This window comes from Aotus nancymaae, unplaced genomic scaffold (assembly GCF_030222135.1).
Source record: "Aotus nancymaae isolate 86718 unplaced genomic scaffold, 86718_ANA_hifiasm-v0.15.2.pri h1tg000021l, whole genome shotgun sequence".
Taxonomy (NCBI): domain Eukaryota; kingdom Metazoa; phylum Chordata; class Mammalia; order Primates; family Aotidae; genus Aotus; species Aotus nancymaae.
In genome coordinates, this window is record NW_026988433.1 from 20,094,260 (window position 1) to 20,115,867 (window position 21,608).

The 21,608-nt window shown below is 54.3% G+C and overlaps 1 protein-coding gene across 1 annotated transcript in view; it reads right to left on the reverse strand.

Annotated features, from left to right (window-relative positions):
* Positions 1–21,374, reverse strand: part of DTX1 (deltex E3 ubiquitin ligase 1) — a 40,054-nt gene extending 18,680 nt beyond the window's left edge. Inside the window, exons 1-2 of the mRNA XM_021675507.2 lie at positions 20,385–21,374; positions 850–1,531 (exon numbers count right to left, since the gene is read on the reverse strand). Of these exons, the coding sequence (XP_021531182.2) occupies positions 850–1,531; positions 20,385–20,643 (941 nt within the window). The 5' untranslated portion in view covers positions 20,644–21,374. The remainder of the gene's footprint in view (positions 1–849; positions 1,532–20,384) is intronic.
* Positions 21,375–21,608: the final 234 nt, after the last annotated feature.

The window sequence follows — 21,608 nt, forward strand, 5'->3', positions numbered from 1 at the left end:
TAATAAAATCCACTGGGAAAGCCAGTTCATAAAAAAGTGTTTCCAAAAAGGGCTGCTCTGGTTAAAACAAGAGCAGAGAGACAGACTGTTGTTTGCCTGGCTTTCTCTCTCTCTCTCTCTCTCTTTTTCCCATCCCCGTGATTCCAGGTCACCCCAGAAGTCCCTGAAGCCCAGTGTGCAAACCATAGTATTAACCCAGAGTAATGGTGATATTTCAGGTGCAGCCTATGGGGAAATACGGGCAGCTGATGCTTGCTCGAGCCACCACGTGAGGTGGGCATGGACTGGGACAAGGACTGATGGACTCTGAAGCCCTCTAAAAATCCTAAGACAACTCAGCACAGACTTTGGAATCGGACAGGTCTGGCCGCCAATGTCTACTCTTTCCTGGGTGACCCTGAGAAGGCACCATAGCTCTCCTAGCCTCGGCTTCCCCATCTGTAACGTGCACGTGGTACAACTGTTTGGTGGAATATGCGCGGCGATACACATAGAGGGTTTAGCGAATAATAAACATGGAACACGCAGCACTGCTGATGCTGCTGTTACAGCCCCATCACTTGGGAATTGTGTGATCTCCAGGGAGTCAGTTCCTCCTCTGTGAACTGGAGGTGATGATGGTACCTACTTCATAGGGTCCTTATACGCGGAACTAAATGGGTGAGAACTTGTTAAGGTGCTTAGTTGATGCTTGGCACAAAACGAACACTTAGTGGATGCTGGATATTACGTATCGCCATTATTATTATTGTAATCTTTGCTCCTGGCCCTAGTGGGCAACCACCCCGGTCTTGGTCCTTGCCTGCGAAAGACCACACAGAGGCCCCCTCCCCCTGGGCCCCGTCTTACCCAGGCGGAATGGAGGCGCGTGCGTTCACGCCGGTGGCGCGCTGGGGCCCGGGCCGGTTGAGGTTGTTCTGCCCCGGGGTGGGCGCGCCGCCGGGGGCGCTAGGGCTCCGCTGGGGCGCCCCGGGGGGCGGCGCGGGCTCGGCGGGGCCAGTGGCGGGCGCGGCCCAGAGCGCCGCGCCTGCGAAGGTGGCGCTGGGGCGCACAGCGAGGGCGCCCGGAGGTCCTCCAGGTGGCGGCGGCGGCGGCAGCGGGGGTGCGGGGGGCGCCTTGCGGCGCTGCGAGGCCAGGATGGCGTTGGAGGCGGCACGCGTGCTGTTGACCAGCAGGCACTGCTGGCACGAGCAGGGGTGGCCCGAACTGGCGCCCACAGGCCACGACTGCGACTTGGGGATGGAGCCCACGGTGAGTGGGTAGGCGAGGTCCAGGCGGCGGCGCAGGCGGCGGCGGCGGCGCGTCTGGCGGTTCATCTGCGACATGCTGTTGAAGTAGATGAGGTAGCAGAAGCCCAGCGACGAGAGGTCGAGCCACGGGTGCTGCTTCTCGTAGGCGTTCTGGATGGTGATGCAGATGTCCATGTCGTAGGCCGTCCACGCTCCGCCATCGTTCTCCCACTCCCACACAATGCCCTTGCCCGGCGCCGACGACGGGTCGTAGAAGTTGCGCCGCACGGGCCGCATAGTGCCTGTGCTCGAAATGGGGAGGGGGCGTCAGCACAGCGCGCGCGGGCAGCTCGGCCAGGTGGGGACACCCAGCGCTGGTCTGCGCAGGTGGAGGGGCGGGCTGGAGGTTGGAGGGTCAGCACAGGCCTCCAAGGGGGCCATCCAGACTTGGGGAGGGAGTCAACACATGCACGGAGAGAAACAGGGTCAAGGCCCAGGCATGGGGTTCAGCACAGGCTGGAGGGTCAGGACAGGCGGGGGCCAGGGCGAGAGGGGCCTGGGCTAAAGGTTCAGCACAGAGCAGTGGGGCGAGGTGGGCAGGGGTCCTAGTCAATAGATTGGGGATAGGTGTGGGAGAGCCAGCAAACGGGGTGCGGGGTGTGTCAAGACAGCCTGGGGTAGGAAACTAGCAAGGTGTGGAGGGCTCCCCCACCCCCACCTCTGCAGGGCCAAGACAGACATTGAAGTAGGGGTTATCACAGGCCCTGGAGGGTGACAGGGAGGGCAAAGGGGGCGTGGGGTCTCTTCAGACCAGTCAGAGTCAGATAAGTTGGGGCAGGCACAGAGAGAGACCAGGCCAGGCACTGAGGCCCCCCTGCAGTCCTCTCCTTCATTATAGTTCACTCACCCATTCAATGATTCATTCACCAATCTGTTCATGCCTTAGTTCATTAACTCAAGCACTAGTTCATTCAGTCATTCAACAATTCTTGCATTATTTCATTCATTTTTCCATGCCTGAGTTCACATATTCATATACTTTTTACTTCATTCATTTAATGATTCTTTCATTAGGTCATTCCGTCCTGCCTGCAGTCATCCATTGTTTATTGTTTATTTTATTTTATTTTATTTTATTTTATTTTATTTTATTTTATTTAGAGATGGAGGTCCCCCTGTGTTGCACAGGCTAAGTCTCAAATTCCTGGGCTTAAGCGATCCACCTGCCTTGGCCTCCCAAAGTGCTGGGATGACAGGTGTGAGCCACAGTCTTGCTCTGTCACCCAGGCTGGAATACAGTGGCACAATATAGGCACAATGCAACCTCCACCTCCCAGGTTCAAACGATTCTCCTGCCTCAGCCTCCCGAGTAGCTGGGACTACAGGCATGTACCACCTCACTGGGCTAATTTTTGTATTTTTAGTAGAGATGCGGTTTCGCCATGTTGGTCAGGCTGGCTGGTCTCGAACTCCTGACGTCAGGTGATCCATGCCCCCTCAGCCTCCCAAAGTGCTGGGTTTACAGGTGTGAGCCACTGCACCTGGCCCCCTTATGCTTTTTTAAATTGATACCTTTATGTATTCTCCATCTTCAGCTCACTCCCGTATTCAGGCATTCAGCCATTCCTTCATTTACCATCACCCTATTTAAAATGTGCACCCCCACATGCTTTCCCCTCTCTCCTTCCCCGTTCCATTTTCTCCATCAGATATACTTCACATTCTACCCATTTATCTTGGTTCCTGTCTGTCTCCCCTCGCTAGAATGTAATAGCCACAAGGTGAGGGATTTTGTTTTATTTGCTTCTATATCCCCAGCATCTGCACACAGTAGGTGCTCAAGTGATATTTTCTGAATGAATGAATGAATTCATCAGCTCACACGTGGATCCATTTAAAAAAAAAATTCCTTCACAGTTTGTGCTCATCCCTGCACTGGGCCATTCCTTCATTTGCTTATTTGTTATTTTTATCCATCTGTTTGTTTCATTTGTTACTGCCTTCAACAAACACCTGCTGACTGCCAGGTGGACCCCCTTTCATAAAGGAGGGCATTGAGGCTTTACTCCCAACCACGGCTTCGTGTTTGCCAAAGCTCTATGTGCTTCTCTGAAAGCAAGGCTCCACATGAAACTCTGAGTTAACCAGAGATAACCCAAGAGGTCCAGGCTGCAGGACTTCTCAGAGCCTTTAGCCTGCTCTGTGTCTTGGGGCTGAGGTAGTGGGAGTCTTTTGCTGCGTTCATTTGACACACCTGCAGAAAGGCTGCACACTCGATTGCTCCTTAACCGCGGAAAGTTCCTTAAGCCTCCCCCAGGTCTCAGCAGCTCTATCTCAAAAAGAGGGGTGTTAATCCATGACCCCCCCTTCCCCCTCACATGGGGTTTAGGGGAGGAGTGAGTGAAAACAGTCACGGCGGGTCTGAGTGGAACCCCAGTGCTGGGAGGCAGACAGCCCTCATGTCAAGTCCTGACTTTCTAACTTTCCAGCTCTGTGACTGTGTGTAGGCAACTCAACATCTTTGGGCCCCAGTTTTCTCCTTTTAAAATGGGCATAAGCAGACTTCCTTGTGGAACTGCTAAGAGGATCAATTGAGATAAATACTGTGTCTACTCTGATGATTCCCAAATCTGCCATCTTCAGCCCCATCTTCTCCCCTGGGAGCCATTTCATGATCCTTCCCTGGAGGGGTCTAACAGGCACTTTGAACACAGCTCTGCTCTCCCCTGCCTCAAACCTGCTCCTCCCGAGGTCTTCCCACCACAATTCCTGGCAGCTCCCGCCCTTCTGGATGCTCTTCCTTGGACCCCGAAAACCTTGGTCTAATCCTTGACTTCCTACCTCATATGTCACCTCCAATCTGTCATTAAATCAGTCATCTCCACCTTCAAATAATCCACATCTGACCACCTCTCTCCGCTGCACTCACACCACCCAGTCCACACCGTGTCTCTCTCCTGCCTGGACCATTGCAGTAGACTCATGACTGGTCTCTGATACTGCCCTCCCCTCCTGTAATCTGTTTCCCACACTGCAGCCAGAGGGAGCCTCTCAACACAAGTCAGATCGCATCCTTCCTCTGCTCAAAATCCTCCCTGGCTTCCACTCACTTGGAGTAAACACCAAAGTCCTTGCCATGACCTACAATGAAACCCCACACTGTGGGGCCCTGTCCTCCTCTGACATTGCCTACCTCGCCCTTGTCACTTACTCCATTCCAGCCACTCTGGCCTCCTTGCTGTTCCTCAAATACACCAGGCACTGTCCAGCCTCAGGGCCTTCGCACTGGCCGTTCCCTCCGCCTGGAATATGACCTCGCCATTCCCAGATGTTCTCATTCTTTCCTGCTTTCTTACTTACAGGTGTGTGTTCAAACATCTAAAACCGCAGCCCTCCTATTGCCTCCCTCTTAGCTTGCTGTATTTTCCTCCCTGGCACTTGGCATTATCTGACTGACATTTTATATACATGTATACACACACACACACACACACACACACACACATTTTTGAGACAGAGTCTTTCTCTGTCACCCAGGCTGGAGTGCAGTGGTGTGATCTCATCACGCCTCCCAGGTTCAAACAATTCTCCTGCCTCAGATTCCCGAGTAGCTGAGATTACAGGTACGCAACACCACACCCAGCTAATTTTTTGTATTTTTAGTAGAGATGGGGTTTCGCCATATTGGCCAGGCTGGTCTCGAACTCCTGACCTCAGGTGATCCACCCGTCTAAGCCTCCCAAAGTGTTGGGATTACAGGCGTGAGCCACCGCACCCGGCAATGACATGATTTATTAATCTGCAGGCATTCTTTATGCTGCTTCTCCTTGCTCTAGGCTGTCAGCCGAGAAGTCAGGGATCTTGTCTGTTTTGCTCACTGCTGTAGTCCCAGCACCTGGGACAGTACCTGCACACAGTAGGCCCTCAATACCTGGAAGGCATTTCCATTGTTAATCGGCATCTTACCCGGGTGCCTGGCCCAGGGATCTGCAACCAGACAGGGGAACTCAGACTGTCCCGCACTGGTGTCCCTACTCAGGGCTGAAAGAGCTTGTCCTCTGCCCTCTCCTCTGTTAGAATCACAAGGGCTACAGACTAGCCCTGTGCTGGCCAACTAGACAGGCCCTGAAAGCTGGGGAAATTGAGGCACAAAGCTATGGCTGTTGATATAAGAGGGGCGAGGTGGAAGAGGTGGAGAGGTTGGACTGGCAGCCCAGCCCCAGGAAATAAGGTCCCTGGGCGCCTATCATGTTCCAGCCAATCAGACAAAAACTTCCTCTGCACCTCTGGGACAGCCTCATTCTGATGCCTGATTTATCATTTTAATTGAGTGTGTGCAGATTGATTTCTTCCCTGGCGATGGGGCTTCCTCCACTGCAGGCCCGGAAGGGGATGAACTAGAGAGAAAACCCTGAATCCTGCTCCCACCTGCTTCAGTGTGCTGGCCTTCCCCTCTCAGGACCTCAGTTTCCCCACCTGCAAAAGGAGGAGTTGTGATGACTGATCTTCAAGGCTGATGTGCCTGAAGTACCACTGTTCGGCTCCTGGCCGGGGGGAAGGCACTGTGTTACCTGGAAAATGTGCAGGGTAGGAAGGGAAGCAATGGGAACCTGCCTTAGTTAACTTCCTCTGTGTGCCAAGTCCTGAGCGCTGAAGGGGAGGGGAGGGTTCCCAAAGTCAACGTTGGCCAGAATGAAGTAGTGATTCAAACAACTCAGAAGTCTCTCAGGTTGAGCCAGATGTGGTGGCTCACACCTGTAATCCCAACGCTTTGGGAAGCTGAGGCGGGTGGCTCATCTGAGGTCAGGAGTTCGAGACCAGCCTGGCCCTTATGGTGAAACCCCTGTCTCTACTAAAAAAACAAATATTAATCAGGTGTGGTGGTACATGAGGCATGAGAATGGTTTGAACCCAGGAGGCAGAGGTTGCAGTGAGCTGAGATCATGCCATTGCACTCCAGCCTGGGCGACAGAGTGAGACTCTGTCTCAAAAATAAATAAATAAATAAATAAATAAATAATAAAGTCTCTCAGATCTTGTGCAAAGCCTGGCTCCACACATAGCCTCAGTGCCCTTATCTATAAAATGGGGGTATTAATACCTACCCCAAAGAATTACTGGGGAAACAAAATGAGATAATGCATGGCAAAGGTGCTTAGCAGAACACTTAGCTCTTAGCACTCAATGAATAAAACTACAATGGCTGCTATTACATAGGTTACCCACATTCATCCTCCCCTAGCCCGTGTTCACTTGGTGAACTCCTATTCATACAACAAAGCCCTCCATGTGCTCCTCTCCTCCGACACCGCCTTCTCTGTTCTGTTGCCGTAGTTGGCAAACGCAGCAGTTTTTTACTGCATGTCTGTCCTCACACTGTCATTATTTGTTTTTGCTCTTAGTCACTCTCATTGGTAGATGACTTTTGGGAGGACAAACACTAGGTCAGGTACTCAACTATGATTTGAGCACCAGGCACAAAGCCTGGCGAAAAGAAGGCATCTGCAACCAAGACGGGCAACCTACTTGGCACTCGGAGGAGTGGGAAAGAGGAAGATTTGGGCTTGATAGAGAGGGAGTGGAGATTGGAGAGCGAGCGGCCTCCAGGGTGGAGGCCAAGCTTCGAGGGGTCCCTGGGGAGGACCCTCAGGCTGGGTGGAGGGTTCCCAAAGTCAACATTGGCCAGCTCAGCAGCAAAGCACTCTGGGAGCTTGTCAGGGCCAGCCAGCCCAGGCCTCCCTCTCTCCAGGGCTCTGTTTACCAGGTATCGATTTTCCTGCCTGTTTACTGGTAGTTATTAAAGGCTGTGTCCCTGGAGTCCTTTTGAAACAAGATTGGAACCTGGAGAGAGGGAGTAATTAGGGCAGCTGCTGTCCTCCCTGCTGGGCCCTGCACCCCGCAGTGCCTGCCTCTGCCCGCCTGCCCATCCGTCCGCCTCTCCAGGCCAGGCTGGCCATGGACCAGGCCGAGGGGGTGGGCAGCTGGTTCCCTGGTGACCTGCCTGGACTTCGATCTCAAGATTTCCAAGGGAGCAGTGGTGGAAATGCTCCTTCTCCTCCGCAGTGGCTATGGCCTAGATTTTTAGCCAGAACAATGGGTCTAAGAAGGGGCTGCAGTTTCTTCAGCCTGAGAGAGAGGCTGGGCTTCAGGCTGGTGGCCTGGAGTTGACCACACCCCACTCTGGCCTCCAGGGCACCCCGCTGTGCTGGCCATCGGGTCTGCGTCCCCCAGGCAGTTACAGGGCCTGTGTCAAACTCGGGCTCCGTGCCTGGGTCTGTTTTTGTGTCGCTGCCTTTGTTGTCTTCCGCTTCCCTCTCCTCCCCAGTGGCTTAAAAATGCTTGGCTGAAAAATTCCAGGCTTCTTCCAGCTGAACTGGGGAAAGGGGCTTTGGTCAGTGTCAGCTGGAGGACTGCAGAAGCTGGGCCCCCTGAGACCAGGTGTGGGGGCAGCCACGGCCACAGCGGCCAGTGACTGCTTCATGCCTGGGGAAGAGACTGGGAGACAGCGGGATGGAGAGAGACAGAGAGAGACACACACGATCGAAGAGACTGTCAGAGACAGGCCAAAACCAACATGGGAAACTGAGGCAGATACAAAAAGAGCTGGGGTCAGGGACAAAATGAGCTTGAGAGGTGAAAAGAAAGGGAAGCTGGAAACCTAGAGGCCGAGACCATCATGGAGAGTCTGGGAAACTAAGGCTAGCATTTATTGAGCACCTACTGTATGCCACATGCTGCGCTCAGCATTCTCCTTGCATTCACCCATTTCATTTCATCCTCACACCATTGCTTCCAGGGAGGGACCAGGACTATTTCCATTTTATAGATGAGGAAACTGAGGTCCGGAGAGATGAACTCTTGGGAGAGTGAAAGCGGAGGGCTGGGAATGATGCCACACTCGTGGAGTAAAGGCAGGCCCAGGTTGGACTGGTTCCCAGGGTTCAACCTCACTAAGCGGTAGTACAGCCTAGGATACTTCCAGCGATGGAGAGCTCACTACTTCAGCTTTGCCTTCTGTTATTTAGCCATGTGAGGTTTCTGCCCTAGAGCATGGTCCCAATCTGATCCCACCGCCTAGAGGTGGGTATGTGGGTGCCTTGGCCCCCACCTCTTGGCCTTAAGAATCAGCTGATTCCGTGGAGAAGAGGGAGGGTTCTGAGGCCCGGAGCCTTCCTCCTGCTGCCTCTCGGCCTCTGAACGGTTCCTCTCTGGGCTGGGCCAGCTTCAAGGCCCAGCAGGGAACTCCTCCCTTTGGGGGTGGCTTCCCGGAGGGAAGTGATCTCAGTTTGGGGCACCCAGGTCCTGACGGGAAGGGAGCACGTGGGAGGCAGTCATGGGACATCCTATCGGGTTTGGGGAGTCCCACCACAGGCTGAGGCCTGGGACAGGGGGTTGGGCAGTGACTGGCTCCCAGCAAGACTTCACTGCATCCTCCAGCAACCCAGAAGTCATGATACTAACGCCGTCCACAAGCACACTTTTCCGCCTCAGGCTGTGTTTAGCTCATTTAATCCTCATTGCACCCCTGGGAGGCAGGGGTGTTATTGCCCCATTTTAGAGGCGAGAAAACAGAGGCACGGAGCAGTTAGCAGCACGCTGGATGTGACCTGTGAGCGGTCCAGCTGGAGCCCACGCAAGGCCGCCTCGCTTCGTTTGCTGTTCCCTCTGACTTAGTCTCATGAGCCCATGTTCTGGGGGAGGAAACTGAGGCACAGCAGTTGCACGGCAAGTAAGTGACATGACTGAGTTTCTAACCCCAGACTGCTACGTGACCTTCTGGAATAGTCCCTTGGCTGGTGTCTACGCGGCTGCCCACCTCTCTCCTACAACAAGGACATCAGCAGCACCCACAGCAAATGCAGCAGTGCTCGGGGCTCACACACGCCATCTCCCAGTTGTCACGGCAGCCCCAGGGGTGTGTACTATTATTAGCCCCATCGGGCAGATGGGGAGACTGAGGATCCCTGAGAAGACGTGGAAATCCGGCTGGGCGCACCGGCTGGGTGGGATTCGAGCAGCAGCCTGTGGATCCAGGCTGCCTCCCGCCTCCTGCCTCGCAATCAATAATCCCGTGGTGTTCTGTTTCCCTCCAAACTCTCCTCTGGGACTCATCAGGCTAAGCTGTGGCGCATTAGTGGTTTCCTTGCGGTTGAGGCTGGCCCAGGTTTTCCAGAGTCTGCTGGAAAGCCAGGCCAGGGTGGTGGGAAGACAAGGGGAGGAGAGGGGGTTTGCAGCGCTGCCTAGGGAAGGCTGAGGGGGTGTGTGGCACTCGGAGAGGCTACGACCTTGGAGGCTGCTGGCAGGCGGGGGCTGGCACTGCACACACCATGGGCTGTATGGGTGGCTTTCTGGTCACCTGGCTTCCCACACCCCAACAGGGGACTCAGATCGTCAGCAAAGCAGGAAGTGGAGGGGGAAGGGACAGAAAGGCTGGACAGTCCTCTACCGCCGGAGCCCTTCAAGCCGCTCCTTCCTCATCTGTGAAACAGCATAATTGTAATAATAATAATAATGATAATTAATAATAAGAAGAAACATTCCCAGAGGACCTACTATGTGCGAGGCACTGTTCTAAATGTTTCATGTAAGTCAACTCTTCAGCCACAAAATGACTGGGGCAGGTTGTTATGATAATAATGAGAATAAACGTGATAATAAGGAAAACTATTATCACTGTCTTGTTCAAATGCTGAGTGAGGCACAGAGAGGTGAAGCAATGTGCCCGAAGTCCAAAGTCACACAGCTACTGGGCTACTAAGCGAAGTCTGAAACTAGCCAGGATTTGAACTTCCCCACTTCTACTGCCGCCCCTCTGGCCCATGCTAGCCTGGACTACTGCAGGGGCCTGCTCCCTGTGTCCCAGTGTCCACCCTTTGCAATTTGCAGTGCATTCTCACATGACAACCAGAGAGATTTTTCACAGACTCAAAGCTGTGTCACTCCTCTGCTCAACAGCTATCAATAGCTCCCTAGGGCACTTAGGAATCAGTATCAGTTCCTGAGGGTAGCCTCTGAAGCCCATCACAAGCTATCTGCACAGCCAGCCTCACACTCTAACCAAAATTCCAGCTATATCCTTCTGTATTTGGATATGCTGTTCCATCTCTCTAGAGTGCCCTTCCGCCCACCCCACCCCATTGGCCTCCCCGCTGAGTTCTTTCTTAATCTTCTGGCTCAGCACAAGTACTTTGTCTTTTTGGAATTCTCTGCCATTCTGAGGGCAAACCACTCGCTCCTTGGGGCCACCATAGCACCTTGCACCTGCAATGTTCCCATCAAGCACATAGTTCACTAGGTGCGGAGGTGTCTGTGTTCCTTTCAGCCTGGCAGCTCCTCCCAGGCTGGGCTGGTTTATAGGCACCTTGGCCTCTCACTATGGTCAGAAGTGCAGGGAGGTAGGTACTTGCAAAATGTTAGATGGATGAACGAATGAATGAATAACCAAATACATCTGAATGAACCTAACTGAATGCCTCACATGACTAGGCTGGAGACTGCAAGCTGGGTGGATATGGCTTTGTTCTGGTTCACATGCTATTTACATTTAAAAAATGTAAATGTGAGCAATATTTATTTATTTACTCATTTTTGAGACAGGGTCTCACTCTGTCACTCAGGCTGGAGTACAGTGGTGCCATTATAGCTCCCTGCAGCCTGCACCTCCTGCTCTCAAGCAACCCTCCAGCCTCAGCCTCCCGAGTAGCTGGGATCACAGGTGTGTGCCATCATGCCCAGCTAACTTTTTTTCATTTTTATTTGGTAGAGATGGGCTCTCATTGCATTGCTCAGGCTGGTCTTAAACTCCTGTGCTCAAATGATCCTCCTGCCTCAGCCTCCCAAAGTGCCAGGATTCCAGGCATGAGCCACCCCAGTCGGCCTCCACATTTAAAAATTGGGACAGACTCTCACCAGTCTAGATTTCAAAAATCCCCAGATATCCAAGGGCGAGGCCACCATGATTGGCCTCCGTGGCAACTGTGAGCAGAAGCTGAGTTATGCTGGCCCCATTCATACTCTCAAGTATTTATTGAGCACCTGCTGCATACCAGGCACTGGAAAGCAAGACAGTTAAAAACCCTCTGCCTTCCCAGACACTGCACACACTTCTATTAGTTGCCCAGGCCCTGTAAGCATCTGAATTTGCAGCCTTTGTGTACTGGGGAAGCTGAGCTGCAGAGAAAAACTTGGGCATGATCACCTGGCAAATTAGAGACAGGTCTTGGACCCAGGCTCCCTGACTGTCATTTCCAAAGTGAGTAACACCTTGGAACGAATGAGACTTCGTTCCCTAGAACAGAGGAAGCTGGGGAGGGCAATGCTTACCCCAGCCAGGGGGAGGGCCCTGGGAGGGTGTAATTCCAGGTAAACCCTGCGCTTCCCCTTGCCATGCTCTGTGTGCAGGTGGAGGGGGAGGGGACAAAGGCCCAGTGGGTCATCGGGACAAGAGGTGGCTGTGCTGCGGCTGCTGGCAGGATCGTCCTGGCAGCAGCCTGCTGTGATTGCCTCGTCCTTTGTTCTGCATCTCAGGGTGCTCAGCCCCAGGGCCCAGTGCCAGACTCCCTCATGCACCCCGTCACCGGCCTGCCACTGCTGTCGGTGCAGGCAGCAGTAGCAGCCTGGAACAGCTCCAGAGGGATGATGGAAGGAGCCCAGAGAAGGAGAAGCGCTTGGCGAGGGTGGCAGAGCAAGGACACAACCATGGGGGTCCTGGAGGAGACTCAACTCCAGCCCAGCAGCTCCTGGACCCCGAGGCGGGGGACAGTCCCATATGCTGGGGACTTCCTTGGCACCTGGCCTCCTGTATCACCGATCATCACCCCACCCCCACTCCCAGAACAGAAGCACCTTGAGGGCAGGGATTTGTATCTGTCCTGTTGATTGTGGCATTCCTAGTGCCTGGGACAGAGCCTGGCACACAGTAGGTGCTCATAAAATTCCTGATGAATGAATGGTGACCTGAGCTCGGTACTATCATCAGGTCCACATTACAGGTGAGGAAACGGAGGCTTAGGGAGGGAGTGTGGTTTACTTAAGGTCACAAGTCTCCCCATCCCTTACGATTCTTTTTTTTTTTTTGGTGACGGAGTCTCTCTCTGTCACCCAGGCTGGAGTGCAGTGGCATGATCTCGGCTCACTGCTACCTCCACTTCCCAGATTCAAGTGATTCTCCTGCCTCAGACTCCATAGTAGCTGGGATTACAGGCGCCCACCACCATGCCCAGCTAATTTTTGTATTTTTAGTAGAGATGGGATCTCACCAGGTTGGCCAGGCTGGTCTCGGACTCCTGACCTCAGGTGACCCACCTGCCTCAGCCTACCAAAGTGCTGGGATTACAGGTGTGAGCCACCGTGCCCAGCCTACACCCCCCACCCACGATTCTTAGCAAGCAGCTGGGATGGGAACCCAGAGCCCGGCCCTCACCAATAATGTTACCCAAGGCAGCTGGTTCCAGGTTCCAGGCCCCATGTCCTCAGTTGATGTCAGCCAGGGGCAGCTAGGAGCTGGTGGGGGTGTCTATGTCAACCTGGAGGCTGGGTGAACTCATGGAGGGTGACTGTCTAAGGGCCTGGAGCTTTCCTGGGAACTGGCTACCACTGGTTGTGAGTCCAGAGCTGAGTGGAAGGAAGGAGGCCCAGGGAGAGTCAGAGGTGGTGGGCGGAGGCCTGGGAGCACCCCAGGGTCCCCCATGCCCAAGAACACCACACTGGGGAGGGAGTTAGGGACCCCAACCCCATTGCCTACTGCCTGAATGGGCACTTGGAGCCGCTGTGAACAGCTCTGCCCCACCGCTTGGCCTCCCCTTGTGGCCCTTCCTGGTCACCCTCTCATCACACCCTCCATCACCCTCCATTATCTCCTCTCTCATCCCCTCACCCTTCACTCCTTACTATCTTCTTCACCACCCCCTCCACAGCCCTGCCACCTGTCACTTCTACATCACCTCCCCCACTCTAGCCACCACACCTCCCATCACAGTTTCCTTCTCCTTCCTCTCCAGGTCAGACTCCACAGCTCCTTTGGAAAGATGAGGTGAGGGATGGGAGGAAGCCAGAGAAGGAGGAGGGAGGGGAGAAGGAGAAGAATGGGGACAGGGGAGGAGAGAGAGAGGGAAAGGGCTGCGAGGGGTGTCTGTTCCAGACATCCCCACCCCCAGCCCTGAAGGTGCAGGCAGATCGCTGATGGTGCTGTCCAAGGTACTCTGGGAGAGCCTGGGAAGGGCCCTGCCCACCCAGCTGCAGACCTGGATCTGATCTCAGACCCATCTCTTCCCAGCGTGGGCAGGTGGCTCCCCACCCTCTAAGCTTCAGCTTTACTGTGTGTAAAATGGGGTGATGCCCGCTGGCTGGGTGAAGGGAGCCCACTGAGACTGTAGGAAGTGCCTGGGGCTGCCCCTACCCCACCTGCTCCAGCTTTGAGGGCCCGTGATTAATGAGGCTGGTCCTGCAGCGTGGCTCTAAGTCCCCCAGGGCCTGGCTGCTAAAGGGCAGCAGCTGGCAGCCCAGTCTGCCAGGCCCCAGTGGGCCCCAAGAGGCCTCCTCTACCCGTCCCCTATTTCCCATCACAGCCTCCCTCTGCCACCCAGGCCTGAGACCCTCCTCCAGGACCCTGCTGAAGGACCCATGCTGTTTCCTCCACTTGGAAGTGTTCCTCCTGTCATTCTGTTTGCCCAAACCACATACTCTCAGAGGGCTCCTTCTCCAGGAAGTCCTCCTCTCAGAGGTGCCAGGCATACACCATGCATACGCCATGACTGAAGGCACCCTGCTTCTCCCTAGAGAGGCATTTAAATCTTTTTCTTCCTTGAGCATGAGTGCTTACTATGTGCAAAGTAGTATTCTCCATGCTTTTACCTACATATCTCTTTTAATCCTCATGACAACCCTCCAAGCTAGGGACTATTCTTATCCCCATTTTACAGAGGAGGAAACTGAAACTCAGAGAGGTTAAGGAATGTCCCACAGTCATGAAGCCAGCAAGGGGCCAAGCTGGGTTTTAGGTCTGTATCTGTTGGCCTTACAAGTCAGAGGGCTCAAAGGCTATTCCCATGATACGCATTTGCCTTTACCTTCACTAGACTCTGAAATTGATCTGAAATGGATTGCTTAGATTCTGAAATGGATTTGGTCCTTCTCTCTGAGGCCCCAAGACCCAGCCCAGGACCTGGTACTGAGAAGCCACCGATGACTACCAAATACAAGTGATGTATTTACAGTTTCACAACAGGCTTCTGGAGCTAGCCGAGCAGCTGGAGACCATGGGTCTGCAATGGTGGAAATACAGACGGTGCGACTGGAGACTGGGGAGACACCCACATGTGGACTAGCTGGACCTGCTGCCACCAGAGATGGACCACTCCCTGCCCCCACATACCACACACAGAGTCTTTCTTGCCCCTGGCATCAGGCCCAGCCCCAGTCTCCAGAGGGGAGGCTGGAGGAGGATCCCAAAGGGTCCTGTAATCAGGAGCCAAGCTCTGGAGGCCTCTGGGGTAGCGCAGACTGTCCCTGCCTTGGACTAGACCCTGACAACAAGCTCCAACAGCGCTCTCAAGGGAGAAGAGGGAGGGGCTCTCTCAGCCCTGGCATTTCATGTCACCTTGATTTCTATCCTTAAGACCTGTCTGGGAGGCCTCGGCTCTAGCTGAAGACTAGGCTTCCCTCAGTTTGAGGGAAACTGAGGACTAGGCTGTGTGACCTTGGGCAAGTCACTCACCTTCTCTGGGCCTCAGTGTCCCCAGCCGGAGTCTAAATTCTGGAGGTACTTTCCCTGGTGATGGGAAAAGCTCCTCCCATCTGGGTAGTAACAGTCTAACGGTCTCCAGCCTAAGTGTGCTCAGATAGTAGCTTCCCCTCAGGGCAGGGACCAGGGCTGAGTGAAGCCCAAGGTTTCCAGAGAAGGAGACAGGCTGGAAGATCCTGGAAACAGCCACCACCTGCCACTCCAGCCTGACGGCCAGCTTGGGGGCACCAGACAAGGCCATGCTTGCAGCCTCGGGTATGGCATCTGTGGCTGGTCCCAGCTGGCCTCCCCCGGCCTCAGCGTCCTCTCTGCAGAATGGGCAGAAGGCTGCCATGCATTCCTCCAGCAGCACGTGGAGAGAGGCATGGGAGGTTCCAGATGGATGGGTGCCCTTCCCCAGCTCCAGCCATCTGAGGCCAGGATTGAGCTGGGAGCCACTGTGGAAGTGGTTGAGTCACACCTCTGTCTAGCTGTGTGGGCGAGGTGGGAAGTTCAGGGTCTTGGGGAGGACCTCAGAGGCGGCTGTCTCAATGGCAGGGGATGTCAGTGACCCCCAGGGAGGTTGTGGCCTCTTCTGTGGGAGCAGAAAGCCATTCTCAAACCTTTCCCCGACTGCCGGTGGCAGCCAAACCCCTCACTCCAAGATCCTGATGGCTCCTGGGCCCAGCCCCGCCACCCGCTGAGCACACCCCTGGGCGGCCTTGGGCTTCCCGTATGAGGCACTCTTTGTCTGTGAGAGAGATGGTTGGAGACAGAGGGAAATGAAGAAAGAAAGTTTTGAGGGAAACCGAGCACTTGGTTCAGTACTGCGAAATAAGCAAGCCACCCATCCTGCGCCCAGCTCTGACTCTCCCTCCAGCCCTCTGCCCGGGACACCACCTTTGTGGATCTAACATCATCCAGCTCAGGGTCACAGCCTCAGGCTTCCCCATGGAGGGGCTCTAGTTTCCAGGCCAGATTCTGGGCTCTGGACCTGGAGGGCTTCAAAGGGAACCTCACCCCCTGCAGGGAGCAGAGAAAACAGCCCAGCAGGGGAGAGGTGAGAGGGCAACGGCTGAACAAACAGCAGCCCCTGTGGGGCCAGAGCCTGGCCTCTCCCCTGTGGCCCCAGCCTGACACCTGGGCGTTCTTCCGCCAGCTGCACTGCATGAGAGGCACATAGACAGGGCATTTGTGTGTCAGCATTGTGTGAGCAGGCCGGCGCTGTGTGTGTGTATGCACACGCATGTGTACCTTGGTACACACCACGAGGCGTGTAGAAGCCATGTGGGGTGTTCTGTGGCACCAGCACAGTCTTATCTCATGCTCAAGTGAAGAATGTGTGAGGGTCGGTGACCTGCAGCACACAGGTCAAATCCACTGGCCATCTGCTACTGTGCAGCTCCGGAACTAAGAATGGCTTCTACATTTGTAAACGGTTGGGGAGAAAAAGAATATTTCATGACCTGTGAAAAAAATATGGAATTCAAATGTCTGTGTCCACAACTAGTTTGATTAGAACGCAGCCACACTCTTTTGCCTACACGTCGCCCGTGCTGCTTTCCTGCTACATAGAGTTGAATAGTTAGAACAGAGACTGCGAGTCCCACAAAGCTTGAAAGATTTATTATCTGACTCTATCAGAAAAACTCAGCCAGCTTCCGCATCAGGAAACCAGCAAAGGCAGGGCAGTCTCCCCTCAAAATTCAAGCTCAGCTTCAATGAACATATCAAGAATTGTGCAATTAGAAAATCTAGATAGAAGCTTGTGTTCATTTCAGCACATACACGTGAGTTTTGGGTTTTACTGCATTATGTTGGAGTGTGTGTGTGTGTGTGTGTGTGTGTGTATGAAATATAATCTTTTCGAGATTTACCGCTGGGCATAGTGGCTCATGCTTGTAATCCAGGCACTTTGGGAGGCTGAGGCGGGTGGATCACTTGAGGCTAGGAGTTCAACACCAGCCTGGCCAACATGGTGAAACCCTGTCTTTACTAAAAGCACAAAAATTAGCCAGGCGTGGTATGTGGTATCGTGCCTGTAATCCCAGCTACTCAAGTGGCTGAGGCACAAGAATCACTTACACCCGGGAGGCAGAGGTTGCACTGAGCTGAGATTGCGCCACTGCACTCCAGCCTGGAAGACAGAGTGAGACACTCTCAAAAAACAAACAACAATAAAAAACCCCAAAGATTTAAGATCTCTTTTTTGTCTCTTTTGTACCCATAGCGGTGAGCACGTGCTAGGTGCACAGTAGAGAATTAGCTGATGTTTGTGGGATAAAATCAGCTGAATTCTCTTTGTCAATCTAACAACCCTGCTGGAGATGTGATGCTCTCACCCAGTTCATGGATGTGGAAACCGAGACCTGGAGAGGCCTGAGGTCACACCGTTGGCCCTTAGGTCTGCTCCCGGCCAGTCAAGGCTCTTCCCCAGTCCATTACTTGTGAGGACAAGACGTCCTTTCTTGACAATGTTTTGCTCCTGGGTAAAGTGCGGGAGAAACCCTCACATGTCTGGTGAGGAGGCCTCTTGTTCCACTCTCCAGCAGATTCCCAAGCAGCTGAGGTCTCCTGCCAACCATAGTAGGTTTCCAGGCCTCCCTCCCTCTCTGGTGGGGGTGGGAGGGGGTTCCTGGCAGGCTCCCAGGAGTCTGTTGAGGAATGAGTGTTTTTTTTTTTCCATTTTCCGGCAAACAGGGGGCAGGTGTGGAGTGAACTGCTCTGGGGAGGGGGAGAGGGGAAGTGGCCGGAGCTGAGCTTCTGGGTATCCGGTGAGGCTGAACCATAAAAGGGGTGCTATTGAGAGAACAGGGCCTGATGAAGGGGGAGCATGAAAGTCTTAGGACTCGGGAACATAAGGGGATGCTGGGAATAGAAACAGGGGTCCCCCAAAGATAAGAGGATCAAAGGCAAAGTTGCCAGCTTGACAGCCTTGGGGGGAGTCTGTCCCTTCTTCTAAGGACCCCACCACCCATCCCCAACCCAGCTAGGTCCTGGAAGATCTACACCCAGCATTAGCTCTGAACCTGCAGAACACCAGACCTCCTAGCAAGGAGTGACCCCGCCCACTTCTGCTCTCACAGCCCTGCCCTCTACCCCTAGGAGAAAGCAAAAAGGGGCAGGCGATGTGCCATGCTTTCCATTCCTCCATCAGGGACTGCCTTGGTGTCCCTCTGGAAGAATGGGCACATGGAACTAATGATGACTTCTACTCTCTGGATCAAATTCAAGGTCCTTTGCATGGCTGTCCAGGCCTGTACATCTGGTCCTTGTCCAGCTGCATCTTGTACCATCTTCCCCTTGGTGGGACATGCATCCCAAACAGAATGGACTTAAATGTCCTCTGCTCCTTTCGACCCCAGGGCCTTTGCACTGGCTGTGCCCTCTGCCCAGGACACTGGCGCCCTCACTCATTCTTCAGATCCCTGTTCAAACATCACTTTCTCAGGCTAGCCCTCCCTGAGTACTTCTGGGCCAGGCTTAGTTCATGCCGTCACACCTGCAACTGATTAACTGTGTGGTGATATGGTTGCTTGCTCCCTGACCACATGGGGACCTTCAGTGTAGGTCCTCCAGCAGAAGACTGATGCCCCGTCTTGCTTCCTTCTGTACCCCAGTGCTTAACACAGAAAGTGACACACAGCAGAGATCAATAAATAATCACATGATGGAATGCATGAACGATTGGCACCGCCAGTGATGGTGGTCAGTGCCTGGAGTCGTGGAAGCACAGATGTGCTAATCTGTGCCATCAATAAGCCATTTGTTATTAACTCACCTGTGTTTCTAGACTTGGTAAGCGCTCTGTGGGTACCAAGCAATGTTCTGGACTATTAGAAAGTTCAATCTGTGCAGAAAATTCTACTGGACTGTGCTAGTTAGAAAAGAGGCCAGCCTTTCTAACTAAAACAATCCAGTAGAAGTTTACGCATGATCCAACGTTCTGGATCTACACTGGCCCACAAGGTGCCATGAGACACGTGTGGCCGTGAGCACTTGAAGTGTGGCTAGTGCAACTGAGGACCTGGATTTTACATTTTACTTAGTTTTAATTAATGTCAATTTAAGTAGCCACATGTGGTTGGTGGCTACCATATTGCTTGGCACAGCTCTAGAGAGGAGAGCATCCTACTACCCTGAGGTTATTATGTGTGGTTCTGTCATCCAGGGATTCGCTGGAACTTCCCCAAACCCCATCAGCTGGTCCTTGGGGGTCAAACATGCCAAGGATTTCTAGTCTGCTTCTACAAGGCAGGACCCCACCACTCCCCACTGCCCACTGAGCTTGTCACAGATGCCACCAGGTAATGACTCAAGGAGAGATCCCCAACAATGGCAAATCTCTGGAACAAAAGAGAGTAGGCCTGAGAGTGGGACCTCCTCGATTTTATCACCATCATCACTCATCACATCACCACCAACGCAACCATCAACATCACCATCATTTTAACCCCAATAGAATCACCAATACCACTGAGCAACATCCACACACAGGGCTATCAGCCACACCACCTGGCCACCAAGACTGCCACCAACATCATTTTCTCCATCATCACCACCCATCACATCACTTCCAGCAGCACCACCGAACAACTATCAATGTCACCAACACCAACGAATTCCATGATTAACGCTATCACTGACATCGCCACCGATACTGCCATATCACCACCATCCCTCCGTTATCACCCAGACCCCACCACCATCAACACTATCACTGAGTCACCCCCACACGACCGCTAACACTGTCCCCTCCATCATTGCCACCCCACCCCACCAACACCACAAACGCCCCCCACCCCCAATTAATTACCACCAGCACGACCCTACCCCCAAAACTGACACTTGGAGCCAGTATAGTATACCAGTTAAGAGCTTTGGTTCTGGAATTCAACCACCCCAGTTTAAATCCCAGCTTTGAGTTTAAATCACTCAGCTTCTTGGATACTCAGTTTCTTCATCTGTAAAATGGGACGAATAATAATACAACAGTAATAAGACTTACTGCCTGTGATTCTTGGAAAAAATCAAACGAGGAACTCATGTAGAGCCCGTATTCTACAATCGTGTGCCGGTGCTCTTCTAGGTTCTGTATTCAGTGACCACAATTTTGTTTAATCCTCACTCAGCTGTGAGAGATATTGATCTACCCATTTTGCAGATGAGGAAACTGAGGTTCAGAGACATGCTGCAACTCACCCAAGGCCCTGCAACATACTCAGAGGCTGTATTGGAATCCAAGTCTTAAACTGGACCAGTAGACTGCCCTGTTTTTCTGGAGGTGGGGCAGGGGGATGGGGAAGGGATTTGGGATCAGCAGATTTACTGGGATTTTCAGCATCCCATGCTGCAAGGTAGTGGTGGCGGTGGTGGTGGCAATGGCAGTGGCGCAGTAGGGCGGGTGGCTTGGGGTGGGTGGGGAGTCTGCTCACCTGTGTCCTGGCGAAACTGGTGCATAGACTGCAGGTCGATGATGTAGGGCACAAGCTGGGCGTCCACCTGCCCCAGGACCACCGAACCACGAGCGTCCTCCTTCAGCACATTCTCGATGTGGTGGCACACGGTGGCCGTGTAGGGCCGCCAGCGGCTGTGCTCACTCAGCCACTCCCACACCACCACCCGGGCCACGTTCTGTGGTGGGAAGCCCAGGCCGTTCACAGGCATCAGCCCACCGTGGCCTGGCCGTGACATGGCCGCCACTGCCTCAGGGGCCAGGTCCCCCACGATTGCAGGCCCAGCTCCTCCTGGGCCTGGGAGCAGGTGGCAACTTCCTCTCTCCCCAGGTGGACAGCAAGGACCGTCTGGCCTCCTTTCTAACTCTGGGTTCTCTCTGAGGCCTAGAGGCCCCCGTTACAGGAATGTGGGGAGGCCATCCAGGCTGCAAAGACCCCTTCCCTGCAGAGCCTTCTCAGATAAAGGCTGCTGCCCTGGAAAGCAAGTGTCGGAGGAAACAGCTATAAAGTCCTTGGCCCCTTCGGCTGGCTCGGGTAGGGAGTGAGGCAGCCGCCCCTGTTCTAGGTCCAGCCTCTTCTTCCCTGTCTCTGGTCCTTCTTCCCCGCCAGACAGGGCCTGTCACCCAGGAGGCCTGGGCCCCAGCCTGCTGCTCCTGCGGCTCTCAGCCAGCCCTCTGCACTCCCAACTGCGTCCCAGACCCTGCGCCTGGTTTCAGTGGGGCTGCTGGCCTCCCTCGGGTCCGGGCCCCCTTTTCCGACGGCTCCTGCCGAAGGGGGCGTCCCTGCCCCCTTGTTCCCTCTCCACGGTGTCCTGGAAGGCCTGGGTGGCCTCAGAACGCACGAGGAGGGGTGCGGCGCGGACCCCTGGGCGGTGCGCCTGGACTGCGGCTCCGGAGCTGGGCGGGGGGACGAGGGGGACGAGGGGGGCGGGGGCCCGTGGGCACGCCCCACCCCACTCGTGCTCGCGACCTGCCAGGAGACAAGAGGGGAGAGGGCCCTTTAAGAGGAGAGAGCAGCACCCCCTCCCCCCTTCCCAGGAGAGCATTCGGCTGAGAACAATGGGGAACCGAAGGGGGACAGCAAGAGGGGCGTACGGGGTCGCCCCTCCTGGGTTCCCTTGGGGCAGGCCTGGAGGGAGGGTTGGGGCCGGGGGCGCAGTTTTCCTAGACTGTCAGACTGGGGGGCGCCCGCCTTGGCTCCCCG